Raw genomic sequence first — 22,542 nt, forward strand, 5'->3', positions numbered from 1 at the left:
GGAGGAAGAGGAGGAAGCCCGGCTTGCTCCATTATTCTCAGGAGGGAGGGGAGCTGAGTAGCGCGCAATCTGCCATCCCTTTTCGTTTTCTAGAACCTAACAGCAGGCACAGACCGAAGGACATCGAAGACCCGTCCGGAAATTGCAGGCCAACAATAAGAGGCCCCTCTTGGGTCGCGCTGTCCCCGCTCCGTCCCCTCGTGGAAGTGGGTCGACCCGGGCTCCTTCCGGGTTGGGCTGGAGCCGGGCAGGTCGGGCTGGGCCTGTTGCAGCGCTGCGGAGAGCGGATCATGGCGTACCCCGGGCATCCTGGCGCTGGAGGCGGCTACTACCAGGGCGGGGTGAGCGAGCCCGAGGCGGGTGGAACGGGGCGCAGGGCGGCCCGGAGCGGAGGCTCAAGGCGCCTCTGGGCGGGTTTCGCTCTCTCCGGAGGCGCTGTGCCGAGTCACGGCTTTGCAGGACGCCCGTCCGTGCGTGGCCAAGGGGGACACGGGCGATTAGCGACCGGGGAGAGAGAGCCGGAGGTCGAGGAGCGGAACTCCTCGCGCGCTGGCTCGGCGCGCGCGGGCGTATCTTGGCAGTCGCGTTGCGCGCCGCTGGAGGAGAGGCTCTGGCCCGCCCGGGTTCGAGGAAGGGCCGCAGCTCGGTGGGGAGCCCGCGGGCGTTCCGCGCAGCCGGTCTCGGGTTCAGCCCCCCCGCATCTCCAGCGGCGGCTGTGCAAGATACGTGTCCGAAGCCCTGGAGAGCCGTTGCCCGTCAGCGCTGAGCTGGATGGGGCGCTGGTCTGCCTCGGTGTGATTAAATTAAATCAGCCCTGCAGTCCTGTTCGTCTTTGCTCCGAAGTAACTCCCGCTGAGCGCGATGGAATCTCCTGGCCCTGCCATTTCTTCCGCAGGACCTTGTCCAGACTGCTCAATGCGGCGTCCTTACGCAGTGTAGTAAAGGACTGGATTCTTCCGTTTTGATGCGTGGAGCGAGGCATCCCAAGGTCCGATTCCCGCAACCTCTGGGGATGGGCATCTCGTGGCTGCTGCAAGTGCTTGAAACAGTGCTGCATGTTGGTTGCCTGTCTGTGGGGATCTGGTTGTATGCAGGCACCCCTGTACGAGGGACGAAGCGGTTTTCAGGATGTGCGTAGGGCGCGCTAAGAGTGAAAGGCTGTGTGCGGTGGAACTTGCACGTGACCTGCGTGCAACAGGTAGTGAGATGGTATGTGCAGCAGTTCGAAGAGCCACAAGGTGATTGTATGGATTTGACCTATTTTCATCTGTGACTTGTGAATGCGTCTTATGGGGCTCTACTTAGGGAGACTGAATGCATCTCTGATTCCCCCATCAAACGTGTTCCAACAGCTCAGCCTGTGCCAGGTTCTGCCCCATCTGCTAGGGTTGAAAGCTACACTGGTGTATGCAAAGCAGATGCCCCAAGGTGTTACGGTGTGGGATTCTTCCATGTTGCACTGTACCACTAAACTATTAACTACACCTTTATCACAAGCTTCCTTCAAAGAATGCAGGGTGGCATACAGGGTTCTCTCACCCCACCCCTTTTATCCTCTTATCAGCACTGTGAGGTAGTTCAGGCCAAGAGGTAGCAGTGTGCCCAAAGTCATTGGTGAGTTTTATGGCTAAGTAGGTATTTGAGCCGGTATTGCCCAGGGCCGTGTCTCCCACTCTTAACTTGAGAATAGATGACATGGTGCTCTCCAGGTGTTTTGGACTACAACTCCCATCAATTCCAGCCAGCATGAGCAATGGTTGAGGATTGTAGTACAAAATGACTGGAGGGTGCTGGCTTGTGTATCCCTGTTCTAACTACATCACACTGGCTCTTTGGAGGCAGGAGAAATGGATTCTGTGACTTGAGGAGTGGTTCTAAAAAGCAAGGAGTGGGAAAAGTTTCTATTTGCATATCACCTGGGACTTCAGAGCTAGAAGAACTGCTTGAAGTAAGTGTGTGTGTGTGTGTGTGTGTTTTACTGTGTTTTGAGTATAAAAATGGCTTGTTCTCCCACACCCCTTCCTTGTTTTTCCCCAGATGACAATTGAACTCCATCTTGTAATGTGATCATCCTTTTGTAAGACAATCCACTGGCATTACAGAGGCCTTCCCCAATCTGGTGCCCTTCAGATGTGTTGGATTGCATTAGTCCTTCTGGCCGGGGATTATGGGAGTTGTAGTCCAAGACATCTAGAGGGCCCTTGATTAGATAAGCCTGCATTAGGGGGTAAATAGAATCAATGATCTCTCTTCATAAAAATCAGTTTTTAAAAAGGCTATAAATATTTCTCCATTTTAAAAGAATAATCTGGTTAAAATGAATCAAGAATACATGCTTGTTAAGTCTTCACTTGTAATCTCTTAAAACAGATCAGTAACCCTCTGTCAAGCACATTTAACTGAACTGTTCTTCTGATCCCCCCACCATGGGAGGAATCTTTTTGAGCTCTTATAAATATGACTGTGTCGTATGTTTTTCTTGTTGTTAGCGGCTTGATACCTAGGATCAAAGACTGCAAGTTATCACATGCATTGGGATCCAGACTTTGGCACACGGAGATGCCAAGCTGTATATTAAGAGAATCATCCACTGTGCCTGCTTCAGCAATTTTGTATATGCCTATTTACTGACTGAGCCATGCAATTTGTTCAGTTCTCAATGAGTATTTACTTTCTCTAAACAAACAAGGACATTTCCGTATCATATTAAAAATAAACATCTCCACCCAGCAACTTCCAGCCTTTGCTGCTAGAAAGTTCTGGGCCCGCAGTTGCCCATGTGAAAATGCACATCAGCTTTAATGAGCAAATATTTTGCATTGTTAGTTTCTTGGTGTTCCTGGGTGGGATCAGGGCAGGGCAGGAAAATTAGGGAAAGTGAAACAAGCAACGGCACTTGAAAGCAGAAAGGGCAACATTCTTCAGCGTGCAACTTCCTGTATTCCTTTCACAGAAGAAAACAGGTTGTAAGAAAGACCTTGGGTTGGATCCAGACTAAGTTAGTTGAACTTTTATCCCATTATGGGGCAAGTTAATTTTAATTGGTATATTTATATCTCTTCTTACTTCTGTCATGGAGTTCAAGGCAGTTGCATGGGATTCCCAAGGTGGTCTCCCATCCAGGTACTGGCCAGACCCAGACTACCTAAGCTTCAGCAAGGTGGCTGCATCACGTGCCCTCAGACCATGCCCTGCAAATCTTGAGTTTTTAAATCCCATTGATTTCAGTGGGAACAAACAGTAGCTAACTGACACAGCAATCCTAAAATGGTGGTGATAGATTCTGTGGCAGAGGCACCTCCCCTTCCTAAGACCAGCCAGTTTGTGGTGTCCAGGGTAGGAGGTTGCGGGGAGGTGTTCCGCCCCCCATGGTGATTTATTTTATTTATTTATTTACACTATTTATATACTGCTCCACATCAGAAGATTTTGGAGCGGTGAACAACAAAGATAAAACAATGAAACACCAGGTTAAAAGAGTTAAAACATATTTTAAGGCAAATTTCAATATTTCTATTTCTCTTCCCACTGACACCAGTGGAAAGGAAAATAACTACCCCAGTCTGTGAGTGTACTGGGGAAATTAGGTGGCTCTGGATCTGCAGATCCAAGGCTACCCCCTACAAACCCATTCAGTGACACGTTTCATGCCCTACTGCCAGTGGGAACACCACCAGCACTACATCAGTGCCCACAGAGCTTTCCATGGGTGTACTGGGGGGCCCTCCAGGGTGGAAGTGCCATCTCACCAGATGACCTCTTCTCCTCCGGTGGAGTAGCTCTGTGGCTGGCTTTAGCACTGCTGTTAGTCAGTTGTGAACCAACCCCCTATAGATCGTTATACAAAGTATACCCTAAGAGATAGGTATTTACAGTATGTAGTTGGAAATGTAACATATTGTACTGGTTAGATTAACCAGTTCATATGCATCAGTGGCTAGGAACTATACAAAGTATCAGTGGGAAACGTGGCTTGACTCCATGACCTGGTTCGCATGTAACAACCATGGTTGATGGTTATGTGCGAACCCATAGTTGGTTGGGGCCATGCTGGAGTCTGCAGCCTCTCACCCACTCACTGCTTCCTGGGTTGCGGTCCATGACAGGCTAACCCAGAACTCTGGGTTGTTGAGGGGGAAACAATCCAGAGTTTAACTCAACAAAGAACCGTGAGTTAAAACTCTGGGTTGTTTCCCCCTTCAGCAACACAGAGTTCTGGGTTCACATGTTGTGGAACAGAGCCCAGTTCCTGAGTTGTTTTGTAAACCAGATATAAAGCAGAAACAGCTCTCAGTGCTCAGTCACTCTCTCATGGCCCTGACAATCCATGGGTTAAACAATCCATGAGTTGTCATCACGTTCAGACCAGGGCCATGATTTATATTGCCCTTTTGTTTGATTTCAAATGTCCTGTAGTTCAGCCTTCCCCAACCTGTTGCTCTCCACAGCTGGCTGAAAAATTATGGAAGTTGTTGTTCAATGCATCTGGAGGGCTTGGGCAGGGCTGCTCTGGTTAGTTCTTCGGTCAGACCTAGACCCACTACTAGTCAGGAGTTGATTGTTAGCTTGTTATGGAACAATCCTTAAAATGAGCTTTGCTGGAAGGATGACAAATAAGCGTTGCATGCCTGAAGGCTGCAGTCCCCAATGAGCACAGTGCAATGTGGTTCTGAGTAAGCATGCATAGGACTGCGCTGTAAGTATTAATTATATTTCATTTTACTTCTAGTATGGAAGTGCTCCAGGAGGACCAGCATTTCCTGGTCAGGCTCAAGATCCCTTGTATGGTTATTTTGCTGCAGTAGCTGGGCAGGTATGTCTTCTATTTTCAAGATGACATGACAATATTAGAGAGCAATCCTATGCCCATCAGACAGCGTCTGGGGGACATAGGATTGTTCGGTTTCCTGGCTGTGAGGTTGGTACCAGGGCTCCGACCTCGGAGGCAGGAAATCACACTCCCCGCCCCCTCCCCCTTGTACCTGCCGCAAGGAAAACCACGCCTGCTACCTCTCCGTGCTCGGAAAACAGAGTGCGGAGACGGGGAAAAGAGGGTGCTCCCAGGGGAGGGAAGGAGACCAGGGCGGTGGCCATAAGACAAATCCTAGGCCACCCCAGCCTTCTTTCCTCCCCCTCGCCTCTGCTAGATGGGCGAAATCGCCTGTCTAGTAGAAACGCAGGGCAGCTGGAGCACAAAGCCACCACTCTCCTCCCGCTCTGCATTGGATATTCGGCAGCCTCCAAGTTCAGAGGCTGCTGACTATCTGGATAGGATTGTGTCCGAAGATGTTCATTTTATTGCAGATCTAATTTATGATGTGCCGTCATCCATCCTTCTTTATTCTGGATGTACCGTATCTCTGCAGCAATATATACAGCACCTGTATCTTTGCCACTGCCATGAGATACACCTTTATCAAGATCTGTCCTGCATAGAGATGTGAAGGCCCAGAAAAAAACTGGAAAACGAGAGGGGAAAAACATTTTCCCCATTTTTTTCTGAGGATTGTTTTTTTTCTCTCTGAAAAATTGAAAATTATTAAATATTTTCTTTTAGAATGTAAGATGAAGTATTTATATATTGTTACCTAGCTGTTACTCCCCACAAAATGATTTCTAAAAACTATGTAATAAAAACACTTTTATAAAAAGACTAGGGATGTAAAATGTCTGGAAATAATGAAGCCATGGGGGAAGATGTTTTTTAGTCCTCTCTGTAAGATTCCCAACATAGTTATTTCTTTAATTCTTTGACTGATTTATTAAAACTATTGATCTAAAGTATATTTTACTGATAATTTATGCTCAGTTTCCCAACATGTGAGTAGAGTCACCATTGTGCATTCTTGACAGTAAATGTGCATTCTTGACAGTTTGGGCTTTGTTCTATAGAGTCCTGTGTTTCTGATGCTGTAGCAGTCGTTTAATGTAGTTCTAATCTATTCAGATAATAATTACAAATTTACTGAGTTCACTTTTAAAAGTTTTGAAATATAACGATAATTTTATGAGCACAGTTATACATAAAATAACTTTAGGAATAGAAAGGCTGCTTAATGTTCTTAAAGCAGCTCTCCCCAAGCTGGTGCCCTCCAGATGTTTTGGACTACAGTGCCCAGCATTCCTGACTATTGGCCATGCTGCCTGAGGCTGATGGCAATTGAAGTCCAAAATATATGGATGGCACCAGCTTGGAAAGGCTGTCTTGAAGCAACAAAGTGACTTTAGATCTGTAAAAAGCGCTAAATAAGTATTGCTTCTTTTTCCATTTTCCCCAAAGTTTGTCCTCTCCCCCCCGCAAAAAAATTTTTTTCCATGGCCTCAAAATTTCTAGAAATTTTCCATCTCTAGTCCTGCAGTCCCTCTACTTCACCACGAGCCAAAAAGTAAGACAGCTCCTTAACTATGCTTAGTTAAGTTATTCCTATATCTTCACTGTAGTTTTCTACACTTCCCTGTTTTGGTGTCTAGCACTTCTAGAAATAACATAACCTATTGCTAACTGGAGATCCCTGCAGTCTTGCAAATTGAAGAAACTGTACTGTTCCAGCTGTTGCCTCTCATCTGCTCTGCAGAAGATGCCCAGGGAATCAGCATGTGCCGAAGACCTGTTCTGCTGCAAAGCTCAGACTGCACCTGGGTCTATAAAAATGCTCTTGCAGTTATGAATGGGGGTTTACTAACAGTTTATCACTTCACTCCCTATGGTTGTGGCATCCTACAAGTCCAGCTCCACTTCTGATATACAGCTTACATTTTTCTGACTTGGCAGTGTGTTTAAAATTGATTTTCAAGGATGATTCAGATGTAACAGAAACCATAGTTTCCTGTTACATGGTAGTCCTTGGATTTCCACGTGCCCATGTGGTTGTGATGAAAAGACTGGAAGATTTCACTTCTGCTTTTAAGCTATATTTTCTGTGATAATTTTACTCAGGGAACTTTCATTTCAGAGCAAGCCAGGATCTGAAACCATGGTTTGATCCTGGCATGTTCTCATTAGCCATGGTTTAAACTAGGGGTGGGGAACCTGTGGCCTTCCAGATGTTGTTGACTGCAACTCCCATCATCCCCAGCCAGCATGGCTCATGGTGAAGTATCATGAGAGTAGTGGTCCAACAACATCTGGAGGGCCACACGTTCCCCACTCCGGGTTTAAACAAACTAGAGCTCCCAGCGTTCAGACATAATAGGGAACTATGGTGAAAAAGTGAAACCCTTCTGATCTTCTCTTCACAACCATGCAAGAGGAAGGAATGGGAGCAATCCGTAAGCCTGAGAGTCATACAGACACATTCATGGAGTGGGAAGGAACTATGGTTTCCCCTTATATCCATATTGGCCCTAAGAGTGATAATGTGCAAGGGAATTAGGGTTCAAACTGGAGACAGGCACCTTTTAATGTTGTCCTTCCCTTTAAGAGTTTTTTTTCCCCAAAATTTCTTTTAACAAGTCTGTTCCAACATGTTTGAAACATGTCAGAATTTCCTATCCTGGGAAATGGATACACGCACACACACACACCCTCTTTTTACTGGATCTAGTTTGACTGCGTTTTAGAGGATGACACTAATATTCTAACATCTCATTTGAGGTAAATTTAATCTGCTGAGGCTGACACTTGAGCATGGGGAGATCATATTTATAAAATGATTCTCACAAGCAGCGTTAATGTCAGTATCTCTTTTTGTATGTAGGCGATTAATAGTAGACCAATTTGAACTGAGAATATTGGTTAGTGCAAAAAGATAGAGTGGAGAGTTGAACCAGGCCTTTGATATTGTGTCCATTCAGATATAAGGCCAAACTATGGTTTCTCCTTTTGAGAATAAGGAGGCACCAGCCTTAGGAGCATTCCATCCTCCCTTCACAGGTGGCAGTTCATAACTCCTGATCTTTGCTGCAAACCATAGCTGGCTGTTCCTTCTGAATTGGAAAACTATTATTTCTGATTGCTGGGTTTGCATCTAGGAGAGTATACTTTATAGAACTATACCACAGTTTCACTTTCAAACAAGGATCAAAAGTTACTAAAGGCCATGGGGGGAGGGAGCGTGGAAGCATGTTCTGTCAAACATAGTATTGGCATTATGTCTAATTGGCTCTGTTGTCTGTGACCCAGCCTGGTGAGTCCTCTCCTGAGATGCCTGTTGTCTTGAGAAACTTCATAATGGTTTACTGTTAGCAAAGAAGAAAATATTTGGAGTATAAAGGAAGTAAAACTGGAGTGATGTCTTTTCTGTTTTCCAAAGGATGGGCAAATAGATGCTGATGAACTTCAAAGGTGTCTGACCCAGTCAGGAATTTCAGGCAGCTATAAACGTAAGTTTTGCAAGTTTAAGCAAAATAAGAGTTTTGTGGCATCTTCAGGACTCATAGTTTTATTATAGCATAAGGTCATCAGATGAATCCTCAGTTGGCAGGTATAATATACACATGGATCTAGAAACAAGAAATTGTCCCAAACGGTGCCTTACTTCGGAATAGATATGTCTGGGATTGCACTGCAAGGCATTCATATTTTTTGAGGCTGTGCATACCTTCAATGCTGTGCATGCTTACCTGAGAGCAAGTTCCACTAAGCAGAGTGGGGTCTTACTTCTGAGTAAACATGCATTGGCTTCTTTTGTGTAAGCGGCCTTGGAAAGGGTTTCCCTAAAAGCTGGCCTAGGAAACTAAATAAAACTGCTCTGTAAATTTAATAAATATGCCAAATAGTTCAATTCTGTATGCTAAGTGATAAATGATGCATGTTATGTTGTTAAAACAGTAAAATAGGTTTGATAAGAAAGCAAGCATTGCTAGCTTAGGGGGTGCAGAGCAGGAACACACAGCTCTATCCTCTCACCAGAGGGAACCGCCACTGTGCCCCCTCCCCACAACCCAGCATCTGCCACCAGCGGCCACTGTCTCACTCTGCCATTGGGTAGAGCAGGCCCTGGGTATACTTCTGGATGACTGTTCAGGAATCTGTTTGTGCTTTGCCTCCTCTGCCTTCAAAACCAGTCTTTTCCAGACATTGCTGGGCAGGTTGGGAAAGGGGGATGAAAGTACTCGTATAAATAATGCACTTTGACTAATCATTAGTATCACTGTCTGTATTGACTAATGTGTTTTCCTGTTTCCCCTATCAACAGCTTTCAACTTAGAGACGTGCAGGCTCATGATCTCCATGCTAGATGTATCCTTTGTGCATCTGGCTGACTTGTAATGTTTTGTGTTCCGTGTTTTGTTTCTTGCTTTGAGATAATGGAGGAAATTCTGTTGGCTGAAATAATTTCTAACCCTTTAAAATGGACTTCCCCAACCCGTTGCCCTCCAGATGTTTTGGACTATTAACTCCTTTCACCCCGACCACTGCCTGTTCTAGCTGGGGCTGATGGAAGTTCTAGTCCAAAACATCTGGAAGGCATCAGGTTTTGGGGGCGGGGATGTTTTAAAACTATCAGTTCAGAGTTGGTTGTTAAGCTTGTGGTTTGAGCCACTTCGCACTTTCTGGAAATGAAACCTCCATGTATAAAGCGGCCCTTAGAAGAGGGATATCTGGAGAAGACGTGGACATTTTCCACTTGTAAGTTTTCCATGCTGCTACAAGCAAGTAATATGCTGTGTTGAAATAGTTAGATCCATAGTTCATAATTTAAATTGCTAATTGCACACTTGCTTGCCATACATTTAGACTTCTAATCCAGTACAAGCATTTGCCTGTCTTTCTACTAGAGTGAATTTGCAGTTTACCTTTGCCTACCACCCCACGCTTATGTTAACATCACAGTGCAATCCTGTACATGCCTACTTGGAAGGAAGTCCTGTTGAGTTCAATAGGCTTCCAGGTAAGTGTGCATAGGATTGCAGCTGAACTCGGCAGAATTCTTTGACTGAAAAGGCAAGTCCTGGAGCATCAGCCTGTCCCAGATATCGGTGCTGTAACCCTCCTGAGCGTGATTTATTTATTTATTTATTTATTTATTGCATTTATACCCCGCCTTTCTCCCTCTCGCAAGGAACTCAAGGCGGCTTACATTATCCTCCTCCTCACCGTTGTATCCTCACAACAACAACCCTGTGAGGTAGGTTGGGCTGAGAGTCTGTGACTGGCCCAAAGTCACCCAGTGAGCTTCCATGGCCAAGTGGGGACTAGAACCCGGATCTCCCGGCTCCCAGTCCGTCACTCTCACCACTACACTACACTGGCTCTTGAAGTGATGGCATGGCCTTGAAGAAAGTTAATCTTGTATTGGTCTTGCTACTGAACTGACTTGGCCCTTAACCACAATTCAGAGAGACATGTCTGGTACACTGGGCTTCAATGAATTTAAAGAGCTCTGGGCAGTGCTGAATGGCTGGAGGCAACACTTCATGCAGGTGGACAGTGACCGCAGTGGTGCAGTTGATTCTCAGGAGCTGCAGAAAGCCTTGACAGCCATGGGTGAGCTGCAAAACTTCACCTCTAGCTGGAAATCGCCAGGAAAATCCACAGAAACCATCTGCTGATCCTTTTCATAGAAATGGAGGACACGTACCAGTCATTATTGGCAGAGTGCATCCCCTTGTCAACCATCAGTGCAAAGCGTAGCCAAAAAACCCTCTCAAACACATGATAGTATTAGATCCTGAAAGTGGGACCTGCAACAAAATGTTGCTGCATGGGAGTGCTCTTGTTCAGGGCTTCAGCTGTGCCTTGCTCCAGGATGCTCTATTCCAATTGCATTGTGAGCGTTCTTGTGGCCACTGAGCATGCTCAGCCCTCATTGGGCTGTTTTGAGGAGTTCCTCTCCACCCCTTAAGATTTTTTAATAATACTTTTTTGAACTTTTGCAAACGTTGGGGTTCTTCCTAGCCAGCTAAATATCTCCCGCTTGTGCACGGTGTGCTCTCCTGGCTACGTGAGGATCTACACTCAGAGAATGAGTTTGCTGTCAGTATATAGCACATGGTCAGGCTAGCTGGTGTTGATGGGAGCTGTAGTCCCAACACATCTGAGGAGCTGCCACATTGTGGAAGGCTGGTGTATAGGATACTCTTTCAACCTCTTTTGCTCTGAGTTTCTGCCCTTCTTTCATCTAGGATTTAGGTTGAGCCCCCAGGCAATCAATGGCATTGTGAAACGATTCAGCACACGTGGAAAGATCTCATTTGATGACTACATTGCATGCTGCGTGAAACTCCGAGCCCTCACTGGTATGTCCGGGTTTGTGGCATTACTCTTGGAATTGGCTGATATTTTAAATTGCTTCTATCAAATCGGGCTCATTTAAAGCTTGGGGGGCGGAGGGATTCCCAGAAACATCAGACTTGGAGGGGAACTTGTAGGCCACATTCCCCCTTTGCCTGATGCAGGACATCTGGGGCTAGAGCATCCCCAACAAATGGCTGTCAGAGAGCCGCCCACCCCCTTGATAATTGGCCCCATGGTCAAGCTGCTCTTGCTGTCAAGAGGTTTCTCCTAATGTTCAACCGAACTCTACCCTCATGCATTTTAAGCCCATTAGAGCTAACCCTGCGCTCTGGAGCAGCAGAGAGCAAGAACAAGTCTTCGTCCTTTTCTATGTGATAGCCCTTCGGGTATGTGACAAGTGCTATCCTGTGTCTTCCCACCCCACAGCCCTAAGACTTTCCTTCCCTAGGCAAAACATGGCCAGTTCCTTCAACCTTTCTTCATAGGACTTATTTTCCATACCACTGGCCGTCTTCATTGCCCTTCTCTGAACTTCTTCCAGTTTGTCTATCTACTACTGTATGGCACCCAGAGTATACCCGATGAGGCTGCACTGGTGCAGGATAAAGTGGAACAATTGCCTCCCATGAGTTGGAAACTGTGTTACTATTAATGCAGCCTAAAACCGCACTAGCCTTTTTTGCAGCTGCATCACACTGGTGGCTCATCTTCTGCTTGTGTTTGGCTACAATCCTGAGATCCTTGTCACATGTACTACCGCCAAGCCAGGATTCCCCTATCCTATTCCTGTGTGTTTGATATTTTTTGCCTAAATGCAGAACTTTGCATTTTTCTCCACCTCATTTTAATAGTTTCAGCCCAGTTTTCCATTCTTTCAAGTCCATTTTGAATTTTATTCCTGTCTTCTGTGATCTCAGCAGTCTTTTCCAGTTTAGTGTCATCTGCAAACTTAATAAGGATAACTTCTACCCATTCATCAAAGTAATTGGTAAAGATTTGCAGAGTGCCGGGCCTGGGGCAGAGCCCGCTCAAAACCTCCTTCTAGTTTGGTGAGGAAGTTTTGATGAGCAGGCCTTAAGTACAGTTTTCTTACCAGCATTGAATTCATCTGTCACTTAACAGTTTAATGTCTTGAGCCTAATCTTATCAGTGCTTTTTTACCTTATAGTTAGCTGTACATTCAAGACAAAACCTGCTACCCAGCTGCTGCTGCTCCTTATAGGCCAGCCTTCCCCAACCTGGTGCCCTCCAGATGTGTTGAACTATAACTATCATAATCCCCAGCCAGCACAGCCATGCTGAGTGGGAATTATGGGGGTTGCAGTCCAAAACATCTGGAGGGCACCAGGTTGGGGAAGGCTGTTATAGGCGATCCATCCTGTGTACTGGACAGAATGAGCAGGCATATCCCATGTATGCTTACCGTGTGAATAGTTTGCTTTTGGCTTTTTCATTTTTATTTCTTGCTCCATCATGTGGAACTCAACTCCATCATGTGGAAGTTGAAATATACACACTTGACTTTTTCCAGTAGATTTGCACTTATGTAAGAACTCTCACAAATGGTCCATCTTGTTGCCCAGTTTACATTTACAGAAAAACAATGTTTTTCAACATTCTAAAGGTTGTCCCAATATGTCTGGGTTCACTGAAAAAAGCTCCCAAAATGGCTATGTGAATTGGATTTCTTGGGGGCACTCTTATTGTCTACCCTGGAGCTGCCTTAAGACCTGGAACATTCCCTTAACCAAATGGGGTTTCCTACAGATGCATAGCAAAATATTTAAAAAATTGGGTTAAACTCGGTGATTGAGGTTAACATTAATACCACATATTCATATCTCCATGCCCAAACAAGACATTTTCAAACTTTCTTCCCTGTCTTCCAGTTTGTTTGATCGATTGCTTTTGTAGCTACCTCCCTCCATTTTATCTCTATCTTTTGTTCTTTCCATATAATAAAACTGGAAATTGCTTCCTGATGATAGCATGTGAATAGTTTCTCCCTCGGAAGACCCCCCCATGTTCTGCCTGGGCACAGTTGGTGGGTGAGGGCACTGGTTTTCAAAATATCCTAATATCAGCCAAGGACCCAGAGTTGCTGTATACATCTCTGAGGAAGGAAAGAAACAAAGGTGCGTTGGATGAACCAACAAGGTGAAAAACGTTAAGCTTTCCTCTCCCCCCCCCAAAAGCATCGCTAACAAATTTGCAACACTTTTTAAAGAAAAATCCCCGTAGTATGTTTAATAACAGTAGTTGACAGTTTTTAGAGACCAACTTGTGCGGTTGCAATGGTGTTTGCGATCTTATCATACCTGAATTTGCAAATACTGGTGATTTTATAGTGCTTTTGTAAATCCTGGCTCCTCTCTTAATCTCAGATTCTTCCTGTACTTTTTTTTTTTTCCCCAGATAGTTTTCGAAGAAGGGATGCAGCACAGCAGGGCATGGTGAACTTCCAGTATGATGATGTAAGTGGACATAGTTCGGTCTTTTTCTCTCTTGGTGCAAAGATCTAGAGATCTTTTTCTCTAGATTTACCTTGAGCTGATGTTGACCAGTTACACCCATTTGGGGCACAGTCCTGTTGGGATAGTTGGTTGCCTCTGAACTTGGAGGCGGCCGACTATCTAATGCAGGGTGGGCGGAGCACAGAGGGGATCCCCTCCGTGCTCCGCCTGCCCTGCATTTGTGGCTAGATAGCCGATTTTGGCTGTCTGGCTGGGGGCTTTGGAGCAGGAGGGGAGGAGGCCACATGGTGCATAGGAAGTCCCGTTGAGTTCATTGAGACTGACCACGTAGGTGAGTATACAGATTATGCTCTTAGACTAGTCTATAGAAACAATGGAAGCACTGACTTATGTCGAATCAGACAGTGATAAACCAGTATGTTTGCACCTCCAACCCCGCAAGGTTGGACAGGCTGCTAGACACCGTTTGTCTATATTCCAGAGGTACCACTTGCATTCATAAGAACTCTCATGCCCTGGGTATGTGAGAATGCAGGCTGATACATTAAAGAGAAGGATAGGCCCCTTTTCCAGAGCTTCCTTTAAACTTCCTTTAAACTCCCAGGTTAGCATGTCTGTCAAGCAGTGAAGCCAGCTTTCAGGCTAGGCAAAGAACTAAGCCAATTTGTTTCCAGTGGAGTATATTTATTAAAGGACCAAGCAGAGAGAAGTTCAGAAATTGGTCCATTGCTTTTAAAATAAAATGGAACATCAAACTAGCTCACTAAAACTCTGGATCTAAACAGTCGCTCACCAAAGCAGGTTTCAGGTGAGGAGACATCTGGGACTCCACAGTATGGCAAGAGTCCAGTCTTGACTCTTTGCCAGCCATGGGAAGACCAAAAAAAGAATCAAAACCAGAGCTATTTGTATGGGGGCTGGGCAGCTTCCAGAGCGGGAAATTCAAACTGACCAATTGTTAGCCTGGGAGGACTTGCTCATGCATCCTCCTGGAGAGTCTTCCATGCACCTATTTAACCTACCCAGCCATGATCAAGGTTATGTTACCAAACAAAGCCCTAAACAACTTGGGAGCAGGATATCCAGCAGACTGCCTTCCCTTATATATACCCAGCTGATGTTTAAGATAGTCAGAGGAGGCCTCGCTGGTCATTCTGAAATTAACAAAATGTCACCGCACAATACCTCCATGGCAGGCCTTCTCGGTACTGGCACCCACCCATTGGAAAACCCTCCCTCATGCAGTCCAGGAGGCAGAAAGTGTGGCATCCTTCAAAGGCCTCCTGAAAATGCACTTGTTCACCCAGGCTTTCCCCAGCTTGAAATGTAATTAACCATGCTGCTCTTTGTATTCTTATTGTAATTGGAATTTTTTAAAATTTTGTATTTTAAATGTGATTTTAATATGTATATGTAAGCCACGTAGGGATTTTATAATAAATCTAATAAATATTTAGCAGTATAGAAATATAACAAATAAATAAACATAAGGCTGAGTCATGAGAGTGAAGGGTCAGCCTGAAATGTGTAGAAATGCAGATGTGTAGAAATGCTGAATGCCATGTCCTTTGTTCAGAGACATTTCTAGAAAGAAGCGGGAGGAGCTGGGATTTGTCACACAGACCATTTGGTTTGTCTAGCTCAGGATTGTCTATACTAGGTGGAAGCAGCCCTCCAGATGGTTTGACTACAACTACCATCAGCCCCAGCCAGCATAGCCAGTGGTTGAGAACTACTGAAATTGTAACTAAAACATCTGGAGGACACTGAGTGGCTGACCCCTGGTCTATATGGACTTGCAGCATCTCTCCAGGGTTTCAGATAGTCTTTCCCCAGGACTTCTTGCATGCAAAGTATGTGTTTTGCCACTGAGCGCCCTCTCCATGTAGGAATGTGATCAAGGCCATCGAGTCTGTTCTATTAGACTGACATAAAGTTGGACACTTCAAAAGGGGACCAAAATTAGTATGCTGCTATGTCTATGTATGCTGTAAGGCAGTGGCTTTTCAAGTTCCCTGTCTTGGGAAAGCCTTTTCATACTGCTTTGTCCTAAGGAAGCCACACGTCTTTGTAGTGTCCCGGGTTTGCATAGCAGCAACTTCTGGGGGCATATTCTGGAGTGCACTCTCAGTTCTTATGCAACAGCAGCCAGACCTGTGGGACCTGGCTCCATGTGAACTCTTGACATGCCCAGGATGTGCCTGGTCTGTAGGAGAAAATCAGTAATGATCAGATGGCTTTCACGGAGGCCCGTTCATCCCTACTGATCATTGATCCGAAGAACTCGAACATTCCTAGGAATAGTTTGGAAGCTGCTGTTTAAAGGCTTCACACCAGCATCCTTTAAAAACTGTTTAAGGTCACTGCTTAAAGGCATCTCACTAGCATCCTTTAGACATTGTTTAGAGGCATCACACCGGTATCCTTTAAATACCATTTAAAGCCACTGTTTAAAGGCATCTTACTTGCATCCTTTAAACACTGTTTAAAGGCATCACACCAGCATCCTTCACAGCAGCATCCTTCGCAACTCTTAGCCAGCCTCAGCCAGCATGGTCAGTGGTTGAGGAGGATAGGGGTTGTAGGCCAGCAACAGCTGGAGGGCCACACATTCTCCACCCCAGCTTTACAAGCACCTTGCTGCAGAGCATTGCAGCGGTAGAGGAGATTGTGGTGATGCACCGTGCTTCACATGTGCTTTTTCTCTTTGCAGTTCATCCAGTGTATCATGAGCATCTGATTCAAGCTGCAGGAAGAGACTGATGAGCATGATCCACATTCCACTTTGTTTTGCTTTGCACCAAAAATTATCATGGCTGTGTAACTAAATAGTGGTATTTGCATATTTTATAAATATTGATTTATATGCTTTTATAGTTTTGATAACTAACAAAAGGAGGAAACCACAATAAATGCTCTTTTGGGCTGATTCGTCTTGCATATTTATAATTTGCTTGATATGAAAGTAGAAAAGTTGTTTAGTTTTCCCTTTAGCATCTCTTCCTGTACTGAAACTGTTAATATTGGGACATGCTTTGTACCTATGCCATCTAGATGGCCCATAGGGTAGGAAATTGGGCATGTAGTAAAATAAGTGCATAAAATGTCAGTGGAGCTTGCCTGTAGGAACAATATTTTGGGCCCCAGAATAAACTGAAAGACTTCCCTCTCCTATGTAGTAAACAAGGACATACTTCCCCCAACCGTTCTGTTTATCTTTTTAATATTTTTCCCTGAATTTCCCCCTTAATATTTTAACTAGCAGAAAACATGCAATTAGTAATTTATTCAACTGTGCCATACTGCATATTTTGAATTTAGGCTTTTTGACATAAGATAGCATTGGGTAACGAACATAAAACTTTTCCATGTATTTGTACTAAAACAGATGCACAAATTAGAAACAAGGCCATAATTTCACTGAGAGTTGGGAGAAATCTTAAATGAATATCTTAAATGTGTCTGTGAGGGGAGTTTTTCTTCATACCATGCAGATGCCCAACTTCTGTGTTGTGCCCTTCCTGTCGTACATACTGGTTGAATCCAGATTTAGTTATGCTTAGTGTCGACCCGTTGAAATTACACTAAGACATGACTAAAGTATAATTGATTTCAATGCATGACTAAGTCAGGATGCAATCCACTTAGTTTTAATAAAACTATTTACTAAACGTTCCCTATTTTGCTAAAACGTTTAGATGCATGTGCATGGAGCATCGTCGTTCACATTTATAAAAGGAACTGCAGTATAATCACCTTTTATTTAATTAAAATGAGCAATTATTTATCTTAATGAACTTCTCATATCTTTAAGTGCCCATATTTTATAGTAGGTGCTAGAGATAGGTTAAAAGAGACAGGTCCCTTCCTCCAAACTCTGTACCTTATCTTTAGTTGCTTCTAGCTCGAAACGGAGAAAGCTGAGTAAAGGACAGATTGGCCAACTATGTTCAACAGCTTCAGACTTCTTTAAAATATGTAGGTGTGATTTCTGGATTGAAATCTGGCAACCTGTCAAGATTTGAAAGGGAACGCTTTATAGGTTCTCAATTTTGTGGCATAGTAGGTAACAATGATTTACTTTATTTTACTGTTGCTTGATAATCTCAATATGGCCAGGGAAGTAGTAACAAACTGGGCATGCTAATTACTGGTGAACTTAGTTGGAAGCGTGCAATCTAACTGCCAGTTCGTGCTCTACTTGATGGCAAAAGCTATTTCTTACCTGCCAGCATTCTACTTGCTTCTGCGCCACAAGCTTGGAAAAAAATGTGCACTGCTTTTTAGCCATGTGAATTGGTCTGAGCCAGTTTCTGTTTGCATTTAAATAGAATTATCAGATTTCAGGGAACATTCTGGCCAGCGAGAGAATAATTGAAACTTTCTGCTTTGTAAAAGAGTCCCACATGCTTTGACCTTTGAGACACCTTCACAGTTCCTCCATGTTTCCTTGGTTACGTGCAAACTTAACCATAAACCAAACATAGCTGGACTTTTTTCTCTCGATCAGAATGCTGGCTTCCTCTCCGGGAAGCTGTTGATCATATTGGTATGGTCTATGCTTCTCACACGGATGCCATGACTGATATATGACATGGAAGAAGGGCGAGAACAAGACTGTGCACAGCTTAGTTTAACAGTGTGGATATAGTTTAGTTCTAATTATTTGGAGGAGCTATGGGGCCTGGCAAGCCGCCTGGAGGGCGGCAGGCTGCATGAGAACTGTGGGGTTCCTGCCCCTGTTCTAGAATTACATTAGCCTTGAATTATCCATAAATCTACAAAGTAATGCAATTTTGCAACACTCAACGTAAAATGTTAAACTGCCAGCATTTAAACTGTTTGTTTTTTTAAAATCCTGTTTGTATGTATTATCTGTACTATTGGTAATTGCATAATAAATTATGGCTAACAAGTTTGACAATAACGAACCATTCCATCATCCCAACATTGCAAAAACATACAGCTAATGTTCTTTAGAGAGCGTTTCCAAACCTCCGGGGTAGTCTAAGCAGTTCAGGAAGTAGCAAAGTACAACTTTCGTGCTTAGGTTGACATAGGTTAACCCTATGTGATTATTTTGGGTGTTGGAAGAAACACATTAACAGGACTTTATTGCTTTCTATATTGACAGTGTGCTGCAATAGCTGATACAGTATCTATTTGATAATATGATTAAAGGCATACCTTGGGGAATTGAATCTGCTATAAGGGAACATTCACACTTCATTTTCAAACCTTCAGGGGGTAAGACTTCTGAAGCCTCCTCTTCCGTCTGTCTTGGCCACACAACCATTTTTCTAAATTCTGCCTATTAGTGGCTGAATCCTTCTGCCTGTCTTATGCTTAATAACTGATGTGTCCCAAGATCCACAGGCTACCAACTGAAGGGAGGATGCAGTTGGTGAAAGAGTGTGGAGAGAAGCATACCAGCAACCAAGCGGCCATCTTTGTGCCAAACCTTGCCAACCGTGAGCGATAGGGGGAAACCAGCTTGAAGTCTGCTTTCCTTAAAGAAGATGACTTTTCTCCTTTAAACAATTTGCTTTAGCTCCTGTTTGCTCTAGCAACACCCTGCTGACAAAGAGCGTGAGAACTTTTTGGTCCCTCTTTTTTTTTTTTAAAAAAAAGGTCTGATATGCTCTAGAACTGCAGTCTCCAAAGTAGTGCCCATGTACACCTCTCTTGGTGCCTGCCACGCTCCTTGCCCCTCCTGGTTCTTATTTTATTTAAGATTTTTTAAATAACTTTTTTTTTTAATTTGGGAGGCTGGCTTGCCCCAAAACAAAGTGCTCCCTTCCAGCGCCATCTTTATTAGGCTTCAAAAGAGTGGCTTTGTTTTGGAGATCAGACCCTACCTCTGACTTGTACTTAGGTTCTTGAGAAAGTTACTTTTTTTTCAGGCTTCTGGGAAATGAGTATTCTGTGCCCCCCATGGCAGCCATTTTGTGACAGTGCCTGTCTTAAAATTCCAAATGTGCCCACTGATCCAAAAAGGTTGGGGACCCCTGATCCAGCACAGGGGCTGGAATCTGGTGCCCTCCAGATATGTTGAACGACAACTCCCATAAACCCCCACCAGCGTGGTCAGTGGTGATGGGAATCATACTTCAAAATATATGGAGGGCACCAGGTTGCCAACACCTGCTCTAGTATAATCCAGCAGCCAGAGACAACTACCATGGTGCCAGTAATTAGTTTTTCACTCTGATAGCATATGAAATTGTCAGAAATGTTGAATTTGTATTTCAGAAGGTATACTATCTGCTATGAAATTAACTATCTGGGATTATTATTCTAACAAATAGTTGCAAATGGAGGGTGGACCCTGAACATACCACTCTGTTAGAAAGCTTGGATTTTCCCGCACTGTATAACTTTGCAAGCGCCAAAATTCACACCACAATTGTATTTATTTGAAAGTCATTTTTACTGACGGTACAGTACATTAGTAACCATGGAAATCAGTCATTTTGTATTAAATATTCTCATAGTAATGCATACTATGATGATAAAAGTGCAAGAATTCAGATCTCCAAGTTACAATTCTATAAAAAGGAACATTTTTATTCATTTACAGGAAAGCTGGCTTTATTGATGTTGATGATAAAGCCATATTCAGGTGTACAATGATATATAATGGCCAGGGTTCTGCATTGGCATACGTCAAAACAAATGTTTAAAGCATTGTATTGGGTAAGAATTGGGAGTTCCATAAAGTAAATTACAAGACGCAGCATGATTGGTTACTATTGTAGAAATAATATCCAGTGGTGAATACGGTTGTTCATTCGAATACAGTTGTTCGTTCTTAACAGATGGGGTAGCTTTAATTACCTTAATTACCTTAAATAGATCAGCAACACAAACACCAGTGCAAAATATCCAGCCATTGAGATACATCTTACACCAAATACATTGCTGAAGTATATTGGAAATAGTTTCAGTGGTAGATTTAAAATGTGATAATTGCTACTTTGAAAAACATCACAGCAAGCTGAAATAAGATCACCTAAAATTAAGCAAGGGTTAAATTCTATTTAAACTACGAAATTAAAAGCACACTGAAATAATGCTGGGATTGTGACCGGTATCTAAATAATACAGTGGCATATTTTCTCTTGAAAATTTACAATTTAAAAAGCACCAGGCTGTATGCCCTAGCAAATACTACGCAGGTTCTCAGCACGGGCAATCAGTAGGTGTTAATATACCATTATATGATATATGTGATACCTTAGTGCTTACAGAATTACGACTCCATGATATTTTATAGTTATCAGCTAGCACCACTATATTCAAATGGCAGTGAAGCATATTTATAAGTGGTTTCTAAATTGGTTGTAAAAATATACTTTGAAAAAAATTGACTGCGGAAGGTCATAAGGCCTCTCAGGATTACAAAAATAATCTGCCCATTTTTCTAAATTGTAAAACGGGAGGGATTTTTTAATTTGACCTTTCATTTACACGTAACTCAAGAGTGCTTCCTGCAATTGCCCTGCCTCAAATACAAAATTTTACAAGGGATCTGCACAATGTTGGGGGTGGAGAAAAACACTATTCCATCTTTTCTTACCAGAAAAGAATCAATTAAGGAGGGAAAGAAAGAATGGACGCACAGTGGCTTTTGATTGGTAGCTCTAGGAGCCCTCGGTCCAGAAGTACGTGAAGTCAATCCACTGGATTCCCACTGTGCCATGTTCTACCTGCCTGATTGTCAAACTGATGTAGTGGGGCCTGCCGTTTCCCTGTGCCTTATCAACTTATTTCAACTGGTGGCCTTAAGGCACTAACATGCATGTTTAGACAGAAAAAAGTCCTACAACTCCCAGCATTCCCCAGCCAGCCATGCTTTTGTAGGACTTTTTTGCTGGCTGGGGAATGCTGGGAGTTGTAGGGCTTTTTTTCTGTCTAAACATGCATAGGACTATGCCCTTATTTGCTTTTCACCAGATTTATTTCCTTTACAGTGCAATCCTATACCTGCCTACTCAGAAGTAAACCCCATTGCGTTCCATTAGACTTACTCCAGATAAGTGTATATAGGACTGCAGCCCTAATTTTCCACAGCTTTTTATTTCAATGCTACAGCAGTTGAAGTGGGATTAATTTCTAATTTGTTTAACAATTTTTTTATTTATTTTTTACCAGAACTAAATTTCATTGGAACTGAAGATTTAGCCATCTCTGTTATATGGTCAAGGATGAACATGTTCAGCCAATTGGGTGTTAAAAGCTACAAATAAATTACTAGATTTCTGTTCAAGTGCTGCAAGGTACAAAATAGTTATTAAAAGATAGTTTTAAAAATCACCCCATGAAGGTGTGTTGACTATCCCTACTTATTTCCACAAAAAAATCATTAATAGCAACTTTCTATATCCTCAATAGTAAATGTGTAGAAATCACTTTGAAACTAAGAAAGTGTGTGTGTGTGTGTAAAAGATAAAACAATAATAAAACATTCTGCTTTCAAACAACGTTAAGACGATGGAAATGCTATTACTATGCTCTGAAAGAGTCTCAGTAACTACTAGTCATTTATTTAATGTCATTCTGTTGTGGCTGAGCTGAAAAGTAATTATTATTTCCCCGAAGATGGTCAAGATTCTTGGGTTTTATCCTTTAGCTCTAGTAAACCACAGAAATGCCACCAACTATTAGTGTGTTTACATTTGTAGTCTCAGACTACAAATCCTATGCACCATTACCTGGGAGTAAGCCCCACTGTGTACAATGAGTAAACATGTATAGGATTGTTGTAAAGGTTCTAAAATGGGACAAGCTAGCGGGGTTGCTCATACCCCCAATTATTTCTTGAGAATTCTGCTTGTGGAACAGACATGCAAAAAACCCTTTCACGTTTTATATGCATGTATAGAGGTA

The 22,542-nt window shown here is 43.4% G+C and overlaps 1 protein-coding gene across 3 annotated transcripts; it reads left to right on the plus strand.

Moving 5' to 3' along the window:
• Positions 1-239: 239 nt before the first annotated feature.
• On the plus strand, positions 240-20,174 carry SRI (sorcin). 3 transcript variants are annotated; one of them, XM_084858944.1, is made up of 9 exons: positions 240-341; positions 896-988; positions 4,730-4,813; positions 8,253-8,322; positions 9,138-9,181; positions 10,282-10,429; positions 11,068-11,181; positions 13,595-13,653; positions 16,367-18,576. In XM_084858944.1, exons 1-9 carry the CDS (start codon positions 291-293, stop codon positions 16,391-16,393), a joined length of 690 nt encoding a protein of 229 aa, XP_084715070.1. In that variant the 5' UTR covers positions 240-290; the 3' UTR covers positions 16,394-18,576. The 3 variants fall into 3 exon arrangements, with proteins under 3 accessions (XP_084715070.1, XP_084715071.1, XP_084715072.1); XM_084858945.1 differs by lacking the exon at positions 896-988 and having other exon boundaries at positions 16,367-20,174; XM_084858946.1 differs by lacking the exons at positions 896-988; positions 4,730-4,813 and having other exon boundaries at positions 16,367-18,575.
• The last annotated feature ends 2,368 nt before the right edge of the window (positions 20,175-22,542 follow it).

Source organism: Heloderma suspectum, chromosome 5 (genome assembly GCF_057233095.1).
Source record: "Heloderma suspectum isolate Gila_16-S chromosome 5, 16-S_ref, whole genome shotgun sequence".
NCBI classification, from domain to species: Eukaryota; Metazoa; Chordata; class Lepidosauria; order Squamata; family Helodermatidae; genus Heloderma; species Heloderma suspectum.

Bases quoted from the DNA above. Each gene is read 5' to 3' on its own strand.
- SRI (XM_084858944.1), top strand. From the start codon at position 291: ATGGCGTACCCCGGGCATCCTGGCGCTGGAGGCGGCTACTACCAGGGC. The intron at 342-895 runs GTGAGCGAGCCC...TTTCTTCCGCAG, and splicing joins GCGGCTACTACCAGGGCGGG to GACCTTGTCCAGACTGCTCA. The intron at 8,323-9,137 runs GTAAGTTTTGCA...CCCTATCAACAG, and splicing joins AATTTCAGGCAGCTATAAAC to CTTTCAACTTAGAGACGTGC.